Genomic DNA, 18063 nt, shown 5'->3' with positions numbered 1-18063 from the left:
AACTGAGAAGAATCACTATCTTCTTGTTTGTGAATATATTATGTTAATGACACACCGATATACGTCTAGTGGCAGGTACGTGCATCACTTTATGGGTCATTTTCGTTCAGAAATGGTTTCAACTATATACGGGTAGCTTTAATTTTGGTCTTAGTACAAAGTTCTTATGCACATTTTGTTCTTGGTTACATACCGTTTTATGCACAAATTTGTGATGTATACTCGTACAACGTCGGCAAACGACAGCTTTTTCAAAAGCACTTGTTCTCTACCATACTAGAAAATGATATGTGCACTGTGTGTGTAATATCGACAGTACAAACCCGGAATGGCGGTTTGTAAGACTCAAGCTTTTAATGTATATCTTATGAATATATTCAGATCTTATGTATATATTATGCATATGAATGTATATGGATGAGTGATTGTAGAAATATAAGTCTGTATTTAAATACCAAGCGCTGATCGCTAGCTCCACGTAGCCCATCGGCATTGAAAAACAAACGTGTAATGTGTGAAGAAACAACAATATAACAGAAACTTGTACAGAAAAGGGAAGTTAACATAGTTTTTGTTCAGTTTGTAATGTATATCGATGGTGCGCTTCAAAAAATAAAGACCAAGCAATTTCCTTGGTTCATACGTGTCTTGTCATCATGTTATCAAACTTGTACAAGAAGCAGTTTCAGACGTTTTCTCACCTGTGTGTTGTTGTGGAGGTCGACAGTCTGGTTGCCATTTTCTAATTCTGCACAGGGCATTTCCTCTGAAACCTCAGATAGTGGCGTGATCCTCTTGTGTAGGAGTTTGGAGCTGGACTTCTTTAATTTCACAAATGGCTTAGCCAAGGTTTGTGCCACAGATTTTCTTCTTCCTTTATTCTCTGTCATAGGTGACGGGCTCAAAGACGAAGGTGTCTTTTTTCCAGTGTTTTCCTTTGAGTTTCTGTCTTGACGATTATGGCCTCTCTTTTTTGGAGAGGGTGACTGGGCCTTAGGGCTGTGAAAGATACTGTTGAAAGCAGCGGCGACACTCTTTCGACGGTCAGTCTTTTCTGAAACAGTGAATATACAAAACATCTATGTTTGGGGCTATACCAATCTATCTTATAAAGTCATGCCTTGTTCAGAAGTTAATCTAAAGCCCTGAAATGGCCTAGCCTGGGTGCCATCCCCCGTAGTACTAGTATTTGCCCGCGCTACGGGGGATGGCACCCAGGCTAGAAATGGTCATGCTAATGACTAATACTCTAGAACAGGTTAGCGTTCCAGAACAAGCCCTGCATCATCCTCCTGCCCTTAAATAAGCATTAGTATAACCAGGGATTCAGTACCAAGGGCAGTTACTACCAAGAACCATTAAGAGTTAAAATTTCTCGTATTTGAAATTTACAATGTACAATGTGAATTTTACATGTAATAACAATTACACCTTACGTTTTGTGGGGCTCATTTCTGGATGCTGCACGATGTATTTTTGGAACGCGTCATCGATGGAGAAATCCTCCTTTATCTGATTGTCTGGCAGTCGTTTCTCGGGGTTTCCGCTAGATGGCGCGTTGATGAACTTCACGTTCTCCAGGTGTCGACCGAGACTGTGTCCAACATAACGCGATATCAAGTTCAAAAATTCTGTAACGTTTTAGACGAGATTCTAAACTATAGGTAAGACTTTAAAATGAACGAATTTCCTTTTTAAAATGATTATATTCAGCCGGTCTTTCCTATAAACGTGAAGACGCGATTTAGGGCAGTAGAACTGGATTTTTAAATGTAGTAAGTTGAATTAACCCTATCCCATAGCATACTGATAGCGGTGAGACAAAAATACGTTGTAGCTGACGGAAAACAGTTGCTTGTTTCGTATTATAGGCTGGTTCTAACTATTTATTGGTGGTACCAAAAATAAAGAGACTTCTCACGTAGCTTGTTTCGGGGCTATTGCAAACGCTTCAAGTATGAAAAGATGACGAAAAAGTGTTACGAACTGACAATAAATGTCAATATCAGACATGCATTTCCTCATCCAGAATATTTTTGTTTTGCCTCCCTGGGTGCCTTTAAAAACAAGGAGTCTAGGTAATAAAGAACGAACTTCGTACTTTCCGACGCTCCTGCTGACCCTGACCACTTGACCAGTCTGGCCTGACGTGAAGTCCGTGATGACCAGGATGTCCAGGTCTGCCGGGGTCTTCCTCAGGGTCGCGACCTCACGTAACAGGGACACCTGGAGGGGGGGAGGGGAGGGGAACTTACAGCACGATGCAGGAGTACGTGTGCCTCTTTACAATGAACATCGGATGAATCCTCAACGAAATGCTCAAGTCACAATTACCAACTCGGGGCCCGGCCGGGCAAGTTGAAAAAACTAAACTAATTATTCATAAATTAAAACAAAACAAATTATCAAAAACTAATTATTCATGAGCAGCATTCGCGTATGTTCTTGATATTAATCAATCAATCAATCAATCAGTCAGTCAGTCAGTCAGTCAGTCAGTCAGTCAGTCAGTCAGTCAGTCAGTCAGTCAATCAATCAATCAATCAATCAATCAATCAACTTAATTGCTCAACAACTGTAACTTGCACAATGTGATATGAATGGTGTAGTTCTCGTTTATGCAAACAGCCCGGCCGGGCCGCGGTTTGGAAATGTGACCTTAGCACGTGTATGCTATACCGTGATTATGGGTAGTACACGTGTATGTACAAATTCATACAAGGAAATTAAAGCAAACCAATCGAGATAATATTAAGTGTATTTATTCTATATCCCACCTCCTCCGGTGTCAGCTCCACGTGGTGCCCGTCTACCGTCACCTCCCTCACCACCACACGGGACCGCTGCCACAGGAACCCCGCCTGGCCCTCCAGGATGTCCGGTAAGGACGAGTAACGCAGAAGTGAGGACCGGGTTGTGCCGGCCAGTTCGCACCAGCTCTCGTCACCATCCTGCTCGGAGATCCCTCCAAGCGACGCCGCCCGGCACAGCCTGGTGTCCCCGTGCCTGTGAAACTCCACGCTGGTCTTCTCGAAAAGCGACCGCACGCGGAGTGTGAGGTACTTCGGCGGCAGGCGCCCGAGGTCCCGGTCCGAAGGGCTCAGCGAGATGTCCCCGTCGCTGTCGTCGCTGGACTCCGGTACGTTCCAGTCTTCCACATCGTCATCGCTTTCATCTAGGCCGTCTGGATCCTCACTTCTCGGGGTGATGTTAGTGAAGGAACTCGGCTCACTTTGCGCGGCAGGTTCGAATAATTCGTTCCTTTCCAGACGGGGTGGACTCTGATCTACCCCCGGCCCAGACGTGACGTCGGAGCGAACGTTTGGATGGGAGATCTCGGCATAAAGCTCGGCAGACGTTATTCTCTTCGGCCCTGTAGTGAGGTCATCTTCATCTGAGTCGTGGCCCTCTCCGCTACCATTGCCATATGGCCTGTGTGCCGATAACAATCCGTTATAACATTGTTTAAAATCGTGTTTAAAGTTAAAACTTTTGGTCCAACACAAAAAGTTCTCTCGCCTAGACCAGTCACTCTCGTCTTCCTCAGTAGACTGGCCCAGTGAAGCTTGTCGAAAGCTCTTTTTTTGTGTTGGACCAAAAGTTTTAACTTTAAACATGTAACTACCAAAACAGATGAACTTTCATGATAGTATTGCTTAAAATCATTAAAAAACGAGGATCAATTTCAAATCTAACATAAGTGTTTCGCCGATGTATATATCGATGAAGGTTAGACATCCAGGTAATTAGATACACAAGAAAAACGTTACTCAACTGGTTAGACGTTTCAAGTACTTCTTTTCGTCAGTGACCAACGGAATACTTCGCTTTGGATAATATAAATACCTGTTCAACTACTGTAACAGATTCCGTTAGTCACAAACGAAAAGTATGCTACCTGAAACGTCTGACAATTCTTAAAAATTATGCAGTTGTTTAATTCTTACAGAATCCAGTTTCGTACGGACCAAGGTGGAAGAATGAAGATATTTACAACGATGTCCTACACTTGTAAGTTTCATATGTGCCCCTTGGGGCGAAGTGTTCCCCACCTGTATCTGGACTTCCACGTTTCCTCTCTCCTCTCTCTCGTCCCTTGTCTCTTGATCCTGAGGTACTCTGCGCGGTAGGCGGGGAAGTCTGTCTCTAACGTGGACACCAGGTCCTGCCACCGCTTCCACACCAGGAAGTGTCCCGTCTCCTGGTGAAGCTAGCGGGTCCGAGATTCACAAAGATTCACGTTACCCATCTATATTTATGTTTACCGAAGGAAAACATGTTGTTGTTTCTACGTTTCCTCTTCTTCTCCAAACAAATAAGGTCAATGGCCTGAACCAGACGTCTATCACCATGGTAACTAGTGTTGGGTTACATCATGTTGCAATTTTACAGCAGGAGGGATTTAGACTGCTCGGCTACAAAGAAATTGAGAGAAGCAGTACTCCAGTCAAATCTCTGATGGCCATGGAAAGATTATGAAGATGTCCGATGGGCATCGAAACGTAAAACGCCGGTATTCAATATGGTTTCCCTGGTGAAATAAAATAAAGGAAACAAACAACAACATACAGATGAGAGTCTTATGTTCTATCCAAAGCCTTTCACACCTGATAAAAGTAGTTCTTCCCGTTGGGTAGCTCCAGTTTGAGCCGGGACCGCCACGCCTCGTGCACCGTCAGACGGACCTGCTCCAGGAACAGGATCCTCTTCAGCTCGAAGGTGCCGACGTACGGGCTGCAGGGATCCGGGCCGCCGCAAGAGGGCGTTGTGTCCCCGCTGTAGATGTCACAGTTGTCCTTCCCTATGACGAGACAGGTGGAGGAGAGGCCGAGAGTTACCAGCTCCACCAGCCTTCCGTCTGAAGTGATTTCTGTAGAGGGAGAAGTCAAGACAAGTTAACATTTATTCATTTATTGGCACTGATAAAGATCATTACATGGAGCAGGCAGTCGAGACTGGTAACGGCTGTCCCACAAGATACAGACATAATACAAAGCAGGAAGGATTAAAAGTAATCTCCTATAGAAGTACAAGTCCTGCAATAAAAACAAATTAACTGGAGATTATTATACAATATTATCAATATATATCAGAATATTAACACAAGTGAACGAATCAGATATGATTTCCCTGGTGAAACAAACAAACAAACAAGTAATAATGATGGAAATGAATGGGTCTTCAGATTGTATATGGTGTAAACATGACACACGAACCTTCAAACGACAGTCGATATAACATTAACAGTTTCTGTCACTACCTATGACAGGGGCCATTCCAGCGTTCCCAAACAAGCTCCACTAAATAAAAGCTCTCAAGTACAAGAATAAAGAAAATCAAGACTTCTGTGACTTTACCGAAGAAGTCGTTTTCCAGGGTGACTTCGTTGACGAATGCCCTGTACTCCTCCGCGGACACAAGTTTCCCCAGTCGGTTGGCTGACTCTTCATCATAGCTCTCCTCATCACTGCTCCAATCGTCATAGTCACTCATGGTGGACAGTCATCAAGCTAAACATCACACATACCTGAAAAGTATCGATGGAGATACAAGTTACGGAATATGCCAGAGACGACATGAACAGAATGATGTACTCAGCATTTTAAAATTATATATAGAGGCCTCGGTAAAGAAATAGGGAATTACCCGTAAAGATGCAAGTGCAAAGCACCAGTGAACAAGCACCTGTGTAACCATAACCAAAAAGTACCAGGGAGAGAATAGCACCTGTAGACTACGTCTAGCGTGTACAGGGACTTCAACAACAACAACAAGAAGGAATATAGGCTTTCATACGTATGTGATCTAAGCGGACAAATAGCAATATACCCACAACGTCGTAATCAAATACTACTGTCAATTGTGATTGATGAACATCAAAGAACACGTTTACCGTAACGTTGACTACAGCTGAACGTAGCAAGGGCTCAAAGTAAACAAACAATCTTACTTCATCATCTTTGTACAAAGACAACAGAAACGACTGCATCTGTCTCATTGCTATTTTTCAAAGTAGTCAAAACAAACTTCGCCCGGAGTTTCTACAGTATGAATGCATCAACACGACCATTCTTTAAAATGTTGTAACACAAATCAGTGGTAGAAAAGCTATATGTTCTCACCTAAATGAAGGGCTACATTCTCGCGAAGAGTTTTCACAACTTGTTTTCGCAACCGTGTTTGTTTCCGTGGAGACGTCAACGTCAACGTTCCATCGATTGTTAGCATCTAAAGCAGACGTCTACATTTAGTAGCTTGGCAACGGACAAAAACACTAGATATTCTAGAACACGGTGTACTTGTGTATCGGTAGCCGTGTATCAGCCAGCGAGAGTTCCAGGCAGTTTTCTTTTCCTTCTGCGAAAGGTTTGTCTATTGGCAGTATTGAAAACAAGTGATTGAACGTTTTGCCAGTTTGTTGCATCTTCAGCACCAAGGACAGACCTAAGTGGCGGTGTGCGGACGATGCTTTGTCCTACTGCGCCACCTAGCGCCACGACGTGTCTTCGCATGTTGAATGTTGTTCAGAAACAGGTCCGTTCTAATGCATAAACTGCGACGCTATTTTCCGTTTCATATACGGTTGTTGCTATGAAACTGTGGTATATCACAGAAAGGTAAATTTTGAGTGCATTAAAACGCTCCGTCAACACGTGGCGTTGAGGATTAAGGTTTTAGGATGAGGTGTTTTAACTCCTAGCTTTGTCTTTCTTCACTCATATCTTTACCATTTTCACCACGCAGTTACATTCAAAATGTTGCTTTTAATACGTTTTCAATGGTTTTACCCCTCAGAAAAGTTATGATACGCTAGGATATGGCACCCACCATCCAGCGATATGGTATCGACCGTTTGAAATGGCAACGACCGTTTACGAGAGGGAAGCCTACAGTGGCGACCAGAATAGAAAATAGATTTTTCCTGCCTGAATAAACGAAATTCAGCACCAAGGACAGACACTACTGAATGTACTTGTATCAGTTCACCGGTTGGTCATGTCGAGCAGCGAATTCCAATCAATGAGCTGCACAAAATCCATTCTTCAGGCACACCTTTAAAGCAAGTGTAAAGTTTCCGCTTCATTCATAGAGCGTACCTTTTCGTATGCTTTACGATATGCTTAAAGATAGGATTTAGTGCAGTGATAATTGTGCGCCAAATAGCAAAGGGAAATCCGCACGTACCTAGATTTGGTGCCATTTCAAAGCTTCTAGTATGAAATGATGACGAAAATGTGCTATGGAACGGCAGTAAATGTCAATACATGTAACAGATTTCTTCATCCAGAATATTTTCGATTTGTCGCCGTGAAATTGCAATTGGATTGGATTCCTCTTGAACAGGGACATAGGATGTCAACACGGAGATAATAGACCTATAGGTTCGACTTCTTCACTCGTCCTGTACCTCTCATCCTCTAAAGGCAAGGATAGTCTGGGGTCGTTTGGCGAAGCGGCAGCGTGCTCGACATGGAACCATGAGGTCCCGGGTTCGAGTCCTGACATGCCACAGATCTTGTGCCCTTGGGAAAGGCACTTTACACGACTTTCCCGTGTATTGTCTTGTCCTGTATTCGTCCTCTGCGTCGGTGGCGGCATAAAATAAGTTGATATACATGTAATTGAGTGTGCTCTCACCATGTCTAGTCACAAAATGTTGGAATAAAAAAAAAGGCAAGGGTACTGAAGCAAATGACAGTTCCACTCTGTTATGTGAGGTTGTACAGTTTTTATTCTAACCATTTCATTCAGCTGGCATCTATAATGCAGCACTATGCTATATTTACAGAAACCAAGAACAAACAAGATCGGGAAGTGCTATGAAATGAATAACACACTTGAGAAAAAAGGTGCAAAAAAATTGTTTCTCCTTCTAGCAAAGAAACATCCCAACACAACCCAGAATCTAACACTGCTAAAAGCTGTAAGGAGTCAGAGATGGTTTGAATAGTTGTACAGATGGTCTAACTTGGATATCCAGATTTCACCAGATTCTTTCAGTCCAACATTCTTCAATGACTTTCTACTGAAACTGGTACACAACAAAAAACAGTGCATATCAAATGCCAAAGTTTGCATTTAAACCAAAAATACCAGGATAGAGTTGTAGGTGGTGTATAATGTATTGGCCAAGGCTACATCTCAGGATGCGTAAAGCATCATGTTATATATATTCCAAAACTGCACACAGAAATGTTTGACAGCCAAAATCCAGTGCTGTATCAACTTATGCTATATAGTCACACACTATATAAAGCACAACCACTTGTCATGTACTATAGATATAGTGTGACAACTAAGATAATATTTTGCAACCATTGAAACTTTCAATTTATCCTAACAGATAAAAGTAAGGGTAGCAATTCTGTCACTGCATATAGAATGACAAGTCAACATTTGTGGTAGTATGTTTTTTGCTATTGAAGGCATGATACAGCAGTGAGAAAGGCACTGACATCAAGTTGAAACTTGTGTAGCTTTATGTATGTAATACATTGTAAGTACACACCAAACGATTTGTTGTCTAAAAGACGTATGTGAAACCAAGGAGGTTATAGTGGTGAAACAAAGTAATCAAAACTACTGGGATATCAACATTTCATAATACATATTCTATATGCTAGTAATAGGTGGAGAATATATTCTCTGAATTAGCCACATAAAACACAATTTTGTGGACTTTGACCTATATATGTGCATGTAATAATAATAGGTAGCTAAACACACCACCGCCAGTAGTACTTATTAAGCCATACAAATGTCAATCTTGTTAGAAATAGCAGGTTAACGTAGTCAATATACTAATGAATAAAACCCTTTATTAATAGATTGATATAAACACACAGTCAGGACAGCTAACTAAGCCAGTTGAAGCACAAAAGTTCAACATGAGTCAAACTTGTGACTACATTTCTGGCTGAAGACAGCTATCTCTGACAAGCAGTGAACGTAGAAATTCTGTACAGATCCCCTAAACTTGGACATTGATCGACGATGGTTATGTGTGGAAGCTATAATGGTAGAATGTTGTGGGTTGAAGTCAGCTCAGATGGCCAGACCGAAAACACTGACGATACAGTACATGGTCTTGTTTTCCCACCTCACTGTACAGCTACCTGTAAAGGCAAACAAACAAAAAAACATGTTTAGGTAATATCATTCTACAGTCTACTGTGTACAGTCTACAGTATACCATCAGTGCTATATTCATGGGAAGCAATGTTAAATTATGGTTTACATGGAAAAATACAACCAGTCTCAAAATACTTTTTTCTGTACTGGTACAGGTAACACTGGAAAGTACCTGCACCAGTCAAATTTTACCTGCACCACTCAGAATTTAGGAAATATAAATCCCACTAAAACTGTATGTCACAGATTCATTTTATTTCCAGGTCAACTGTAGTGGTTAAATACATGCTATACAATGTGTGCGACATACAATTCATGCTAGAACCAATCTTCCTAGCATGAAAACTACTCAAGGCTCTAGCACTCAGGGCTCTCACTATTATATACTACTCAGGACTCTAGCAAGCTTGAATTTTCTTCCCGTCAGTCCAGGTTCATGAGCAGACCTGGGGGGAGATAGCTTGCAATCTAGGGGGAGGGGGTGTCCTGGGGTAAATTTTGGATTTTCAAGCCTTTAAAACTGCAATTACCCTTATTTTGAGAGTCAAATCATGGGGTTGAGATATAAGAGTGGTTGGTGGTGGTCCTCTGGATGTTTTTATATTTCTTCCCTAGATTTTTGTCAATTTTGCCCATCGAGGTTGACGGATTGGTTTAAAAAATTTTCCGTCACACATTGCAAAGTGCCTACAATGGACCTATACCATTATTACGTCACAGTTTGTTTACCGCAATGACTGCCGATCAATCGACGTTTATATTGTACAGGGGTGCGTAGCGCGGTGTGTGTTTGTGTAGCGTTAGCCTTAATATAAGGCTTTTAATACAGTACTAATTTCGTCTAATGTCACAACTAAATCATCCATGCGGCATGTAATGCTGTGTCAAAACAACTAGACGCAGCAAAAATCAGACATACCTTACTTTGAAAACTTTGAAATGATCTTTATTCTTTAACTGACCGTTCTAGAATGTTCTTTAGAACAGGTAAACAAACTGTGACGTAATAATGGTATAGGCCCATTGATGGAAAAATGGATGCTGGCTAGAGCCCTGACACTACTTATTTGTGAGTTAGTGAAGTTGTCTGACCGTCAGTGGTGTTGTCCCAGAAGCAGGAGCTGGCTGTGTGCAGCCCTGCACCGTTCTTCTGCATGATGACACAGGTCACTGTGGGACAAAACAGGCAATGGTAGGATGTGAAACATGGTTTTGTCATGTAGCATACATGTACATACCAGGACTTGAAACTCATTTTTGGCAATAGGTGCACTGGTGCACCCAACCTAAAATTTTCTGGATGCACCATATAGAATAAAACAAGTAGAATGCTAGCAAAAACTAATTATGTTTCATTTCTAAAGAAAAGTACTACTACATTGACTTTTTAAAATTTTTCTGACACTTAGAATCTAAGAATATGCTGTATACTACTATACGTTTAACTTATAACATATGTAAACCTACGAAACTACATGTATTTGAAAAGAAAAGGTGCACAGCTCCAAATTTGGGTGCACTAAGGTGCACATGCACCCAGTATTTTGAGCCCTACATACCCAATTTAAGACCACGCATATTGCATCATTAAAACAAAGTACATTGGTACCCTGACATATATTAGTACATTCTACATCAAACTCAGAGACTCAAGAAATATATCATATGTAGAAGCTTACCTATGTACTTGAATGGTTTGTTAAGCTTTGTAAGCTGGTTCAGGCACTGCTCCACCACATTGGATGTCCACTGGTTCACCTTGTTGTGTTGGTAGGCATTGCCACCGATGGCACCTTCAACAGACTGGAGAAAAAATAACATTCACAGATTGTGTTGAAGTAACAACCAACATTTGGCTCCTTTTCTACACTACAGAAATCATGTATTTGGGCTCAAACTATAGTATACAGAAATAAATATAAGAATACTAATTCTAGAATGAATGGATATTACTTAAGCATAGGGATACATGTAAACAAATTGTTCAGGCTTCTGGCACATATGTACATGTACGTGTATGTTATGTACATGTCATAGTTTTTCGAGATTGACTGACACAGAGACTGAGAGAGTTATTAATATTATAAATGCTTGTCTATACATTGTAGTGTAGGTATGCTGTGATTGTGTATAAATCATCAGTTTTGCAATGATAACAGCAAGTTCAAACTGAATGGATTTATTTCATCATATTCATACATACCTCTTTGATGATGTTGCTGACTTCATCCACTACAAAGGCTGTCTGCGGATTCATGAAGAAACATATGTATGAGATTACAGACAAAAAACCTATACAGCACTAGGCCAAAGTCTCCTTTCTTCTTCATTATTCGTTTCGCACAAATTGTTGCTATGCATCTTCAGATTGTTTGTTATTACAAAAGTTGTTTGTTACTACAAAAGTGTCAAATTTCCTTTTAACCTAGTTCTATAATATTAAGTGCAGAGTTATGGAAACAGATGTAACATCAAAACAGTTACACGGGCTCTGGATGGGATTCATGAATTTCACAATATGGAAACATAAATTTGCGGTGAAGAGTATTTCTAAAAGATGCTAATTGCATCCTTGATGACATGAAACAGGCATCTTTTTGAACTCTCATCATAGACACACCCCAACTGTTTGGCATTATTCTACAAGTTACACGTCCTGGTAGGATGAAAAACTGTGTTTTATGGTTCTATTTGGGGGGTAGATCACCCAGCTACAAACGTATCTTAGTACAATGTTCACAGGTCAGGGTAAATAATGAGAAACGCCTCAAAATATATGACTTTTTCTGTGATTAAAAAAACATGGCGCCTGCCAAAATTATTAAACACTGACTTGGTTGTCAACGGAATTCTAACGATTTTCGTCAATGATTCCTCTTAGCAACACTAAACTTTAGACATTACCTCTTCTCCTGTTTGAAAGTCGTCCATTGTGTCTTATTAGTGTCTTCGTACGCGGTCTAAAAGCGCTGTAAATGTGGAGAAATCAACGAAGCTCGACCGGAAATGTTTGGTTTCGTTGGTAGGGAGTGAAGAATGATGGGAAGGAGATCTCGTTCCCATGTCACCATTTAGGAACCTGAGTACGAGAACGCCTTTTGAGGGCGACCTCTAGCAGTTTGAATAAAAACTGCAGTACATGTACGTATCTGCTGGTGGCGAATGTGCCGCTTATGTTACCCTGCTGATAAATATATCCTGTGATTGGCTGGAAAAGTTTCCCGGGACACTTGATTTGCATAAGGCGCAAAACATCAGATTTCTCCAGGGATTTCTTCATCGCTGGTCTCCTGGTTGGCAAAATATGCCAGTTTGTAGCTGTTGACGGGAAGTCCAACGAAACTGCAGAAGCCTACGTCTCTAGTAGGAGGGTTCATAAAATTGTTGGTCAGTAGTTTATCATTGTGAACTCAAATAATTTTTGCTGATGTTCAGGCTCCGATGTTGTTGAAATCTAACGGTCCGTTACACGTGATGATGAAAATACATTGTGTGTGGATGTCAGCATCTGGTTTCGATTAAGGGGGAGCTGGGAGGGGGGCAAACCTTGCAAAAGGTTTTGAAAGTATTATTTGGAAAAGTAAAAATTAGTTGTAAGTTTAGCTTATTCTTAGGCTAACGTTACATATAACGTAGCCGTGGCGACTATTGATTCGGGCTTACATTGCTGAGGGTAATGCAATGTAAGCCCGAATCAATAGTCGCCACGGCTACATATAACGTTACGTCGAATTTCCTCTCAGTTGCCACGCTGGTGATCAGCAGACAGATGTCACCCCATCAAAGGCTCGAAATTTGATTATGTGGAGTTTAGGACAAGCTGTGGGACAAAAATGACTTCCTACAATCCCATTTTGGCCATACAGAAATGTGTTTTGCCTGCGTGAAGAAACCATCTCCGAAGCACGAGGTGGAACACATTTGGGCCCGCTGCCATTTTTGCACAGATTCAACACGTACATACGAGCATTCTGCAGAGAGGCATGAAAATCCCATCTCTCCTAAATGGAAAATTCCCACCATCTCTGCATGACATCAGGGTCACATTTGAACTTGAATTTGTTCTTGGTCAAATGTCAAAATGCACATTTTATCAATACGAGGTTCTCGAAAATGACTTTTTAGATTGCCACTGTTCCTAGCTGGGATGCTGAAGATGACACTGAAGATGACCTCTGATGGGTATCATTTCGTAGGAGTGGTTTTGAGCTTAGATGGTACCCAGGCTATCCTGATGCATGCTGATACATTCAGGGATCGAAATAATGGGTGCATGTGCACCTTAGTGCACCCAAATCTGGATCGGTGCACCCAATTTTTGACTGTGGGTGCACCGGTGCACCTAAATATTTTTGTAGTATTAGTACGGTAAAGGTACAAAACACTGTAATTCCAACATTGCTTTGATGGAATAAAATAATAAAAAACCTTTGATGCACTGCTTGTTTGAAATTCTTGAGATAGAATTAGATTTACTTCAGTTTTTAAAGCCCGAAAAATTATGTGTCGGCGCAGTGCCGACTTCGCGTTACCCACCAACTTCCGGATCCCGACTACAACACTGGACATGAGATCTCTTCCCTCTCGTTCCCCGGTTTCTTGATAGTCATGTGACCAAAACATCGCGAACTCGCTTCCGGAACTTTCCGACGCTTTTTGGGAGTTACCTCGGGGGCTTGTCATGTGAGAAAATGTTGTTTTCGTGCAGTTTTCGCTTGACTTCGATAATCTTCGAGGTCACATCGTCAAAACCCGGGTGTCGACAAAATTCGGCCATGAAATTCGTGGATGACAAAGCAAAACAAATATGTCGAGACAGACTTCGCTTCTACGGTTCCTTCAGCCGAGGTCCGATCGTGATGACGACGAGATGTGGCAACATCAGCCCAAGCTCTTCAGAACCCCGAAGGAAGCGATGAAGCTGGAAACCAACGGGAAACACGCCCGGACGAGCGAGAAGTGGACAGACCGTGCCGTGGGAGCGCCGAGACAGAGGGGGAGGGGGCGGCCATGTGCTCTCGACAACATTCCCGGGCCCTCCTCCACGGCCTCCCGAGCTCCTTCCGACTGTCCAGTTCCGGGTCATCAGAGTCGGAGTCCGAAACCGAATCAACCGAGAAGTCAAGTGCAAAAAAGATTGAGGCTTTGTGTGATTTTTTTTTCATTTCTAGATTTTTTTTATATTTTTTTTTCGATCTCGGCATCCTAATTTGCCCTTTTTCGGTAAGATCATTACTGTGTTATTTCCATAGCGATGCAATTTCCACTCTTGCTACGATCATTTTTAGCATTCTTTACGTGTGGAATATTAATTTGATATTAATAATATTTAACTTATTAATGTACTACTGGAAATATGTGGTGCACCCAAATTTTTTTTGGTGCACCTAATTTTTTTGGTTAGGTGCACCAGTGCACCTAATCAAAAAAATGAATTTCGATCCCTGTACATTTTGTACTTTTAGTGTTTGTGTGTGCTATAAACGTTAATATGTTGTGTTTATGGTTTCCTTCAACCCTAGCAAAACCCCACCAACCCTATGGACCACAGAAAATGCCACAAAATTTTCGATCTGAAACCCTCTGAATTTCAGAAACGTCATTTAACTTTTTTTCAGAAGCAATCAGTTTTTTCTTCAGTAAATCGGCTGAAATATTTGTCTACAAGCCAACAGTTGGTTGGGCCATTGAGACAGCATTGTTGATTACTAGTAACTTTATTTGTTATACTTAGCTGAAATTGAAAAAAAAAACTAAAAAAAAGGAAAATCCCTACTTACCGACCCTATTTTTTCATGTCTGAAACCAGAAACAGGCCTAACATACCAGTATTGGATGCTGGTACCTTAGACCTTGCGGTCACTATCCATGACCCTTAACTTATTACCTGGCCATTCCTTGATGTTCCTTTCATGTCTGAAGAATACTGATGATACTCTTTACCTAACAGCCCGGCCTTCCAACACACCTCTGCTGATCACCACTCCATGGGTCCTGCCTTGTTTCTTTATTACCTGAGATCCCAGCAGCAAGCTCGTCTTCTCAGTCTGGATGCTGTCTCCATGGCAACCCCCTCCTCCCTACTGATCCAGACTCAGCCTCCTAATGGGAGTGCACGCCAGGTAATCAGTTTTCTCTTACTCGCTGCATGCTAATGTAGGAGGGTCTGCGTGGGGGGTACTCTTCAAGCAGAGGTTTAGGTTTGGACTTTTGGCATGTTTTTAGGCTTTTTACATGTATCTGGCTTTCTTTTTTTACACAGGTATCTTTTTTGACGGGGTTGGTGTAAAAAAAAAGATACCATTGCAAAAAAGGAAGCCCGACAAAAAGTCCTAAAATAGTAAAGACATGCCAAAAATAAGCCAAAACCCAAACCTCTGCTTGGAGAGTACATGTACTGACAATGCTTAACGGTCAATGTAGCTATAGAAGGGCCTGACAATGCTTAGTGGTAAATTCAGGCAGGCCGGCAATGCTTAATGTTAAATTAATTTGTCCTTGTGTAAAGCTTTGGGAATGTTCTTTAATTATCATGGGGTGTTTGCCGACCTTGGACGCTCGGGCATTGTGATTTTGCGATAATTTTGCACAATTTTTTTATAAAGCTTTACAATCTATTTCTATTGATTCTTTTCATGATGATACAATTGTAAATAACGTGCCGCCGAGATCTTTGAGCCTAGATATCTGCAATCAAGATGGATTTAGTAAAAAAAGGTAAGAATGAGTCAAATTGTATAAAATATTATTAATGAAGATGGCATCATATGCTTTAATATGCATACTTTTTCTATTTCTCATCTTCTGCATGTTTGATGTAGAATTATCATGTCATTCTCTCTTGGTATAGCATCTCTGTATCAGACATAGAAAAATGTTCCAAGTTTTTTTCATTAATTTATGACAGGAATATACAACAGGCAAGTAGATTACTTTTAACAAAATGTTATGCAAACTTGGTAGCGTCAAAAAGAAATTTCTCTTTGAACCTCCTTGGTAACGTCAAGGAATTTATCTATAACAACTTCAGCCTATTTACAAGCTTCTCATTCTCCCTTTCTACACTAGGTCTAAGTCACAATTAAATGTATTTTTTTTGCATTGTCTTACAATTGTCACATGTACATGTAATTTCAGTAGCAGCAGCAACAGTATCAAATTATAAATACCGAAAAAGAACAAAACACTTGTTAAATCGGTCAAACTTATTCTCAGGGTTAAGTTAACATATTATTTCATAAAATCAATGATTTTAATCTCATGATAGCAACGTCGTACAGCAAAAAAAAACTGGAATGTCATCTTGTGAACTAGTTGATTAATCATGGTATCAGTTTTCATATTTTTTGACATTTAAATATGTAACTTTTTTTAGCAATATCTATATATAAGCAGACTAAAACAAGTTTGCCTAGTTATAAAGCCAGGCTGCCCAGACTGGCCTCAGTAATTCCAATGTTTATCCAACTCGACCTTCTCAATTGTGACGAACACACTATGATATGAAGTCTGTGCAGTACACTCTGCTCTCACTTTGTGACGACAGGCCTGATTTTCATTGTGACAGTCTTCAGTGAGTAGCCAGTTCTCCAAGTGTTCCAGTACAGTCCCTCTCCATATGGACAGCTGTACCCACAGTTTCCAGCGTAAGGACCGGTCAGAAGTGCCTTGAAGCAGGGTCCGAACCACCAGCCACTGCGATAGTCCTGCGAACAGTCCGGGTTACGGCGCGACGCCTGAAGGTCAACGTTACTCTTGTTGGACGTGGAGAAGGACATGCCATGGTGGTACGTCATGGCATCTCCTGCAGTTCCCCTGTACCCTGCTATGTGGAGCTTGAAGTTCTTTCCTTCGCCGGACACGTGGAAGCTGGAATACTGCGCCCACCGGACGTTGCCCTCCCAGTCTTCCATGTCGATGCGGAGCGTCCATTTCCCGTTCTCCGTCAGCTTGTGGATGAGCTTCAGCCCCAGCCAGTACTCCCCATCGGGGTCACCAAACCCCTCCTTGTACTCGTGCCAGTCCCTGTTGAAGTTGACAGTTCCGTTCAGTCTCCGCTGGATGACGATCCAGTCGTGAGCGCTGCCCTCGTCGCAGTACACCGGGACGGAACGGCCAGCGAAGACCACATCGTACGCCGTGCATGTCGGGCTATCCTCAGTTGTACACTCCATGCCGGTTTCCTGTTGCCATGTCTTCAGTGCTTTGCAGAGCTGGGTGTTACTTGTAGCAATCGCTCCGGGCAGTCGCGACTGGTTTTCCCGCGTTGTCTTGGCGGAGTCAGCCTGGGAGATTATCCCGGCTTTTCTCATGGTAGATTTCAGGTACTCGTTCTCATTTTCCACCCTCTTCATCATCTTCTGCAGCTCTGTCTGGTGGAGTTTCAGGTGGTTGATCTCGGTCCGAGCCTTGTTGTGGTCGTTCACGACGTGTTGAACCTCCACCTGGTCGGAAAGGGTCCGTCGCAATCCCACCACTTCCTCCTGCAGCTCTGTGTTGATGTCTTCCAAGTGCGTCACCTTCTGCTGCAGCGTTTCCCCCTGTCTCCTGGCCAGCTGTTCATTCTCACTGCTGCTTGTTGGGCAGGTGGTGCTGCTGTAACCACAGCCGTGGACCAGCAGAACTGACATGGACAGCAAGAGAAGTGACAGCAAAGTGACAGCCATCGTAGACTGCGTTTTGGTCGTCTTCTCTCTACAAGTTATTGCGACACACTGACGTCAATCTGCGGACTGTGTTGATATCGCTATCACTGTACTGTGTGAATACAACTGCCGTTTAAACCCTGGGCGGGGCGTTTGGTTTCAGCTCTTTTTGTCTGCGACCGTATCGATGTCACGCCCTGGCTTTTGTTTCTGTTCAGGTATTGTCTGCTGCTGTGCTTTTGTTGACAGCATTCTCAAGTACCTCATGTTTCAACATCCAGCGACC

At 42.0% G+C, this 18063-nt stretch overlaps 3 protein-coding genes across 3 annotated transcripts; all 3 read right to left on the bottom strand.

Moving 5' to 3' along the window:
• Positions 1 to 662: 662 nt before the first annotated feature.
• On the bottom strand, positions 663 to 5493 carry LOC109464603. The gene is made up of 7 exons (XM_019761610.1): positions 5358 to 5493; positions 4608 to 4870; positions 4053 to 4174; positions 2778 to 3432; positions 2102 to 2226; positions 1432 to 1594; positions 663 to 1049 (listed from the first exon to the last, which is right to left on the bottom strand). Exons 1-7 carry the CDS (start codon positions 5491 to 5493, stop codon positions 663 to 665), a joined length of 1851 nt encoding a protein of 616 aa, XP_019617169.1.
• A 2221-nt stretch (positions 5494 to 7714) lies between these two features.
• Positions 7715 to 12295, bottom strand: LOC109464731 (dynein light chain Tctex-type 1). The gene is made up of 5 exons (XM_019761804.1): positions 12037 to 12295; positions 11336 to 11377; positions 10812 to 10935; positions 10225 to 10302; positions 7715 to 9116 (listed from the first exon to the last, which is right to left on the bottom strand). The coding sequence occupies exons 1-5, from the start codon at positions 12061 to 12063 to the stop codon at positions 9046 to 9048; spliced, it is 342 nt and encodes a 113-aa protein (XP_019617363.1). The 5' UTR covers positions 12064 to 12295; the 3' UTR covers positions 7715 to 9045.
• A 3646-nt stretch (positions 12296 to 15941) lies between these two features.
• LOC109464691 (angiopoietin-2-like) lies at positions 15942 to 17902 on the bottom strand. Its single transcript, XM_019761739.1, has one exon. The coding sequence runs from the start codon at positions 17796 to 17798 to the stop codon at positions 16662 to 16664; it is 1137 nt and encodes a 378-aa protein (XP_019617298.1). The 5' UTR covers positions 17799 to 17902; the 3' UTR covers positions 15942 to 16661.
• Between the last annotated feature and the right edge of the window lie 161 nt (positions 17903 to 18063).

Source organism: Branchiostoma belcheri, unplaced genomic scaffold (assembly GCF_001625305.1).
Source record: "Branchiostoma belcheri isolate BF01 breed outbred unplaced genomic scaffold, Haploidv18h27 scaffold14, whole genome shotgun sequence".
In the NCBI taxonomy this organism is placed as follows: domain Eukaryota; kingdom Metazoa; phylum Chordata; class Leptocardii; order Amphioxiformes; family Branchiostomatidae; genus Branchiostoma; species Branchiostoma belcheri.
This window is presented reverse-complemented; position numbering and strand designations above follow the sequence as displayed.

Coding starts and splice junctions, on each gene's coding strand:
- LOC109464731 (XM_019761804.1), bottom strand. CDS start 12,063: ATGGACGACTTTCAAACAGGAGAAGAG. Junction 10,936..11,335: donor TCAGCAACATCATCAAAGAG/GTATGTATGAAT, acceptor TTTTTTCTCCAG/TCTGTTGAAGGTGCCATCGG. Junction 10,303..10,811: donor CAAACCATTCAAGTACATAG/GTAAGCTTCTAC, acceptor TTTGTCCCACAG/TGACCTGTGTCATCATGCAG.
- LOC109464691 (XM_019761739.1), bottom strand. CDS start 17,798: ATGGCTGTCACTTTGCTGTCACTTCTCTTGCTGTCCATGTCAGTTCTG.
- LOC109464603 (XM_019761610.1), bottom strand. CDS start 5,493: ATGAGTGACTATGACGATTGGAGCAGTGATGAGGAGAGCTATGATGAA. Junction 4,175..4,607: donor GGAAGAACTACTTTTATCAG/GTGTGAAAGGCT, acceptor CTGGTGTGGAAG/CGGTGGCAGGACCTGGTGTC. Junction 2,227..2,777: donor TGGAGCTGACACCGGAGGAG/GTGGGATATAGA, acceptor CCCCCCCTCCAG/GTGTCCCTGTTACGTGAGGT.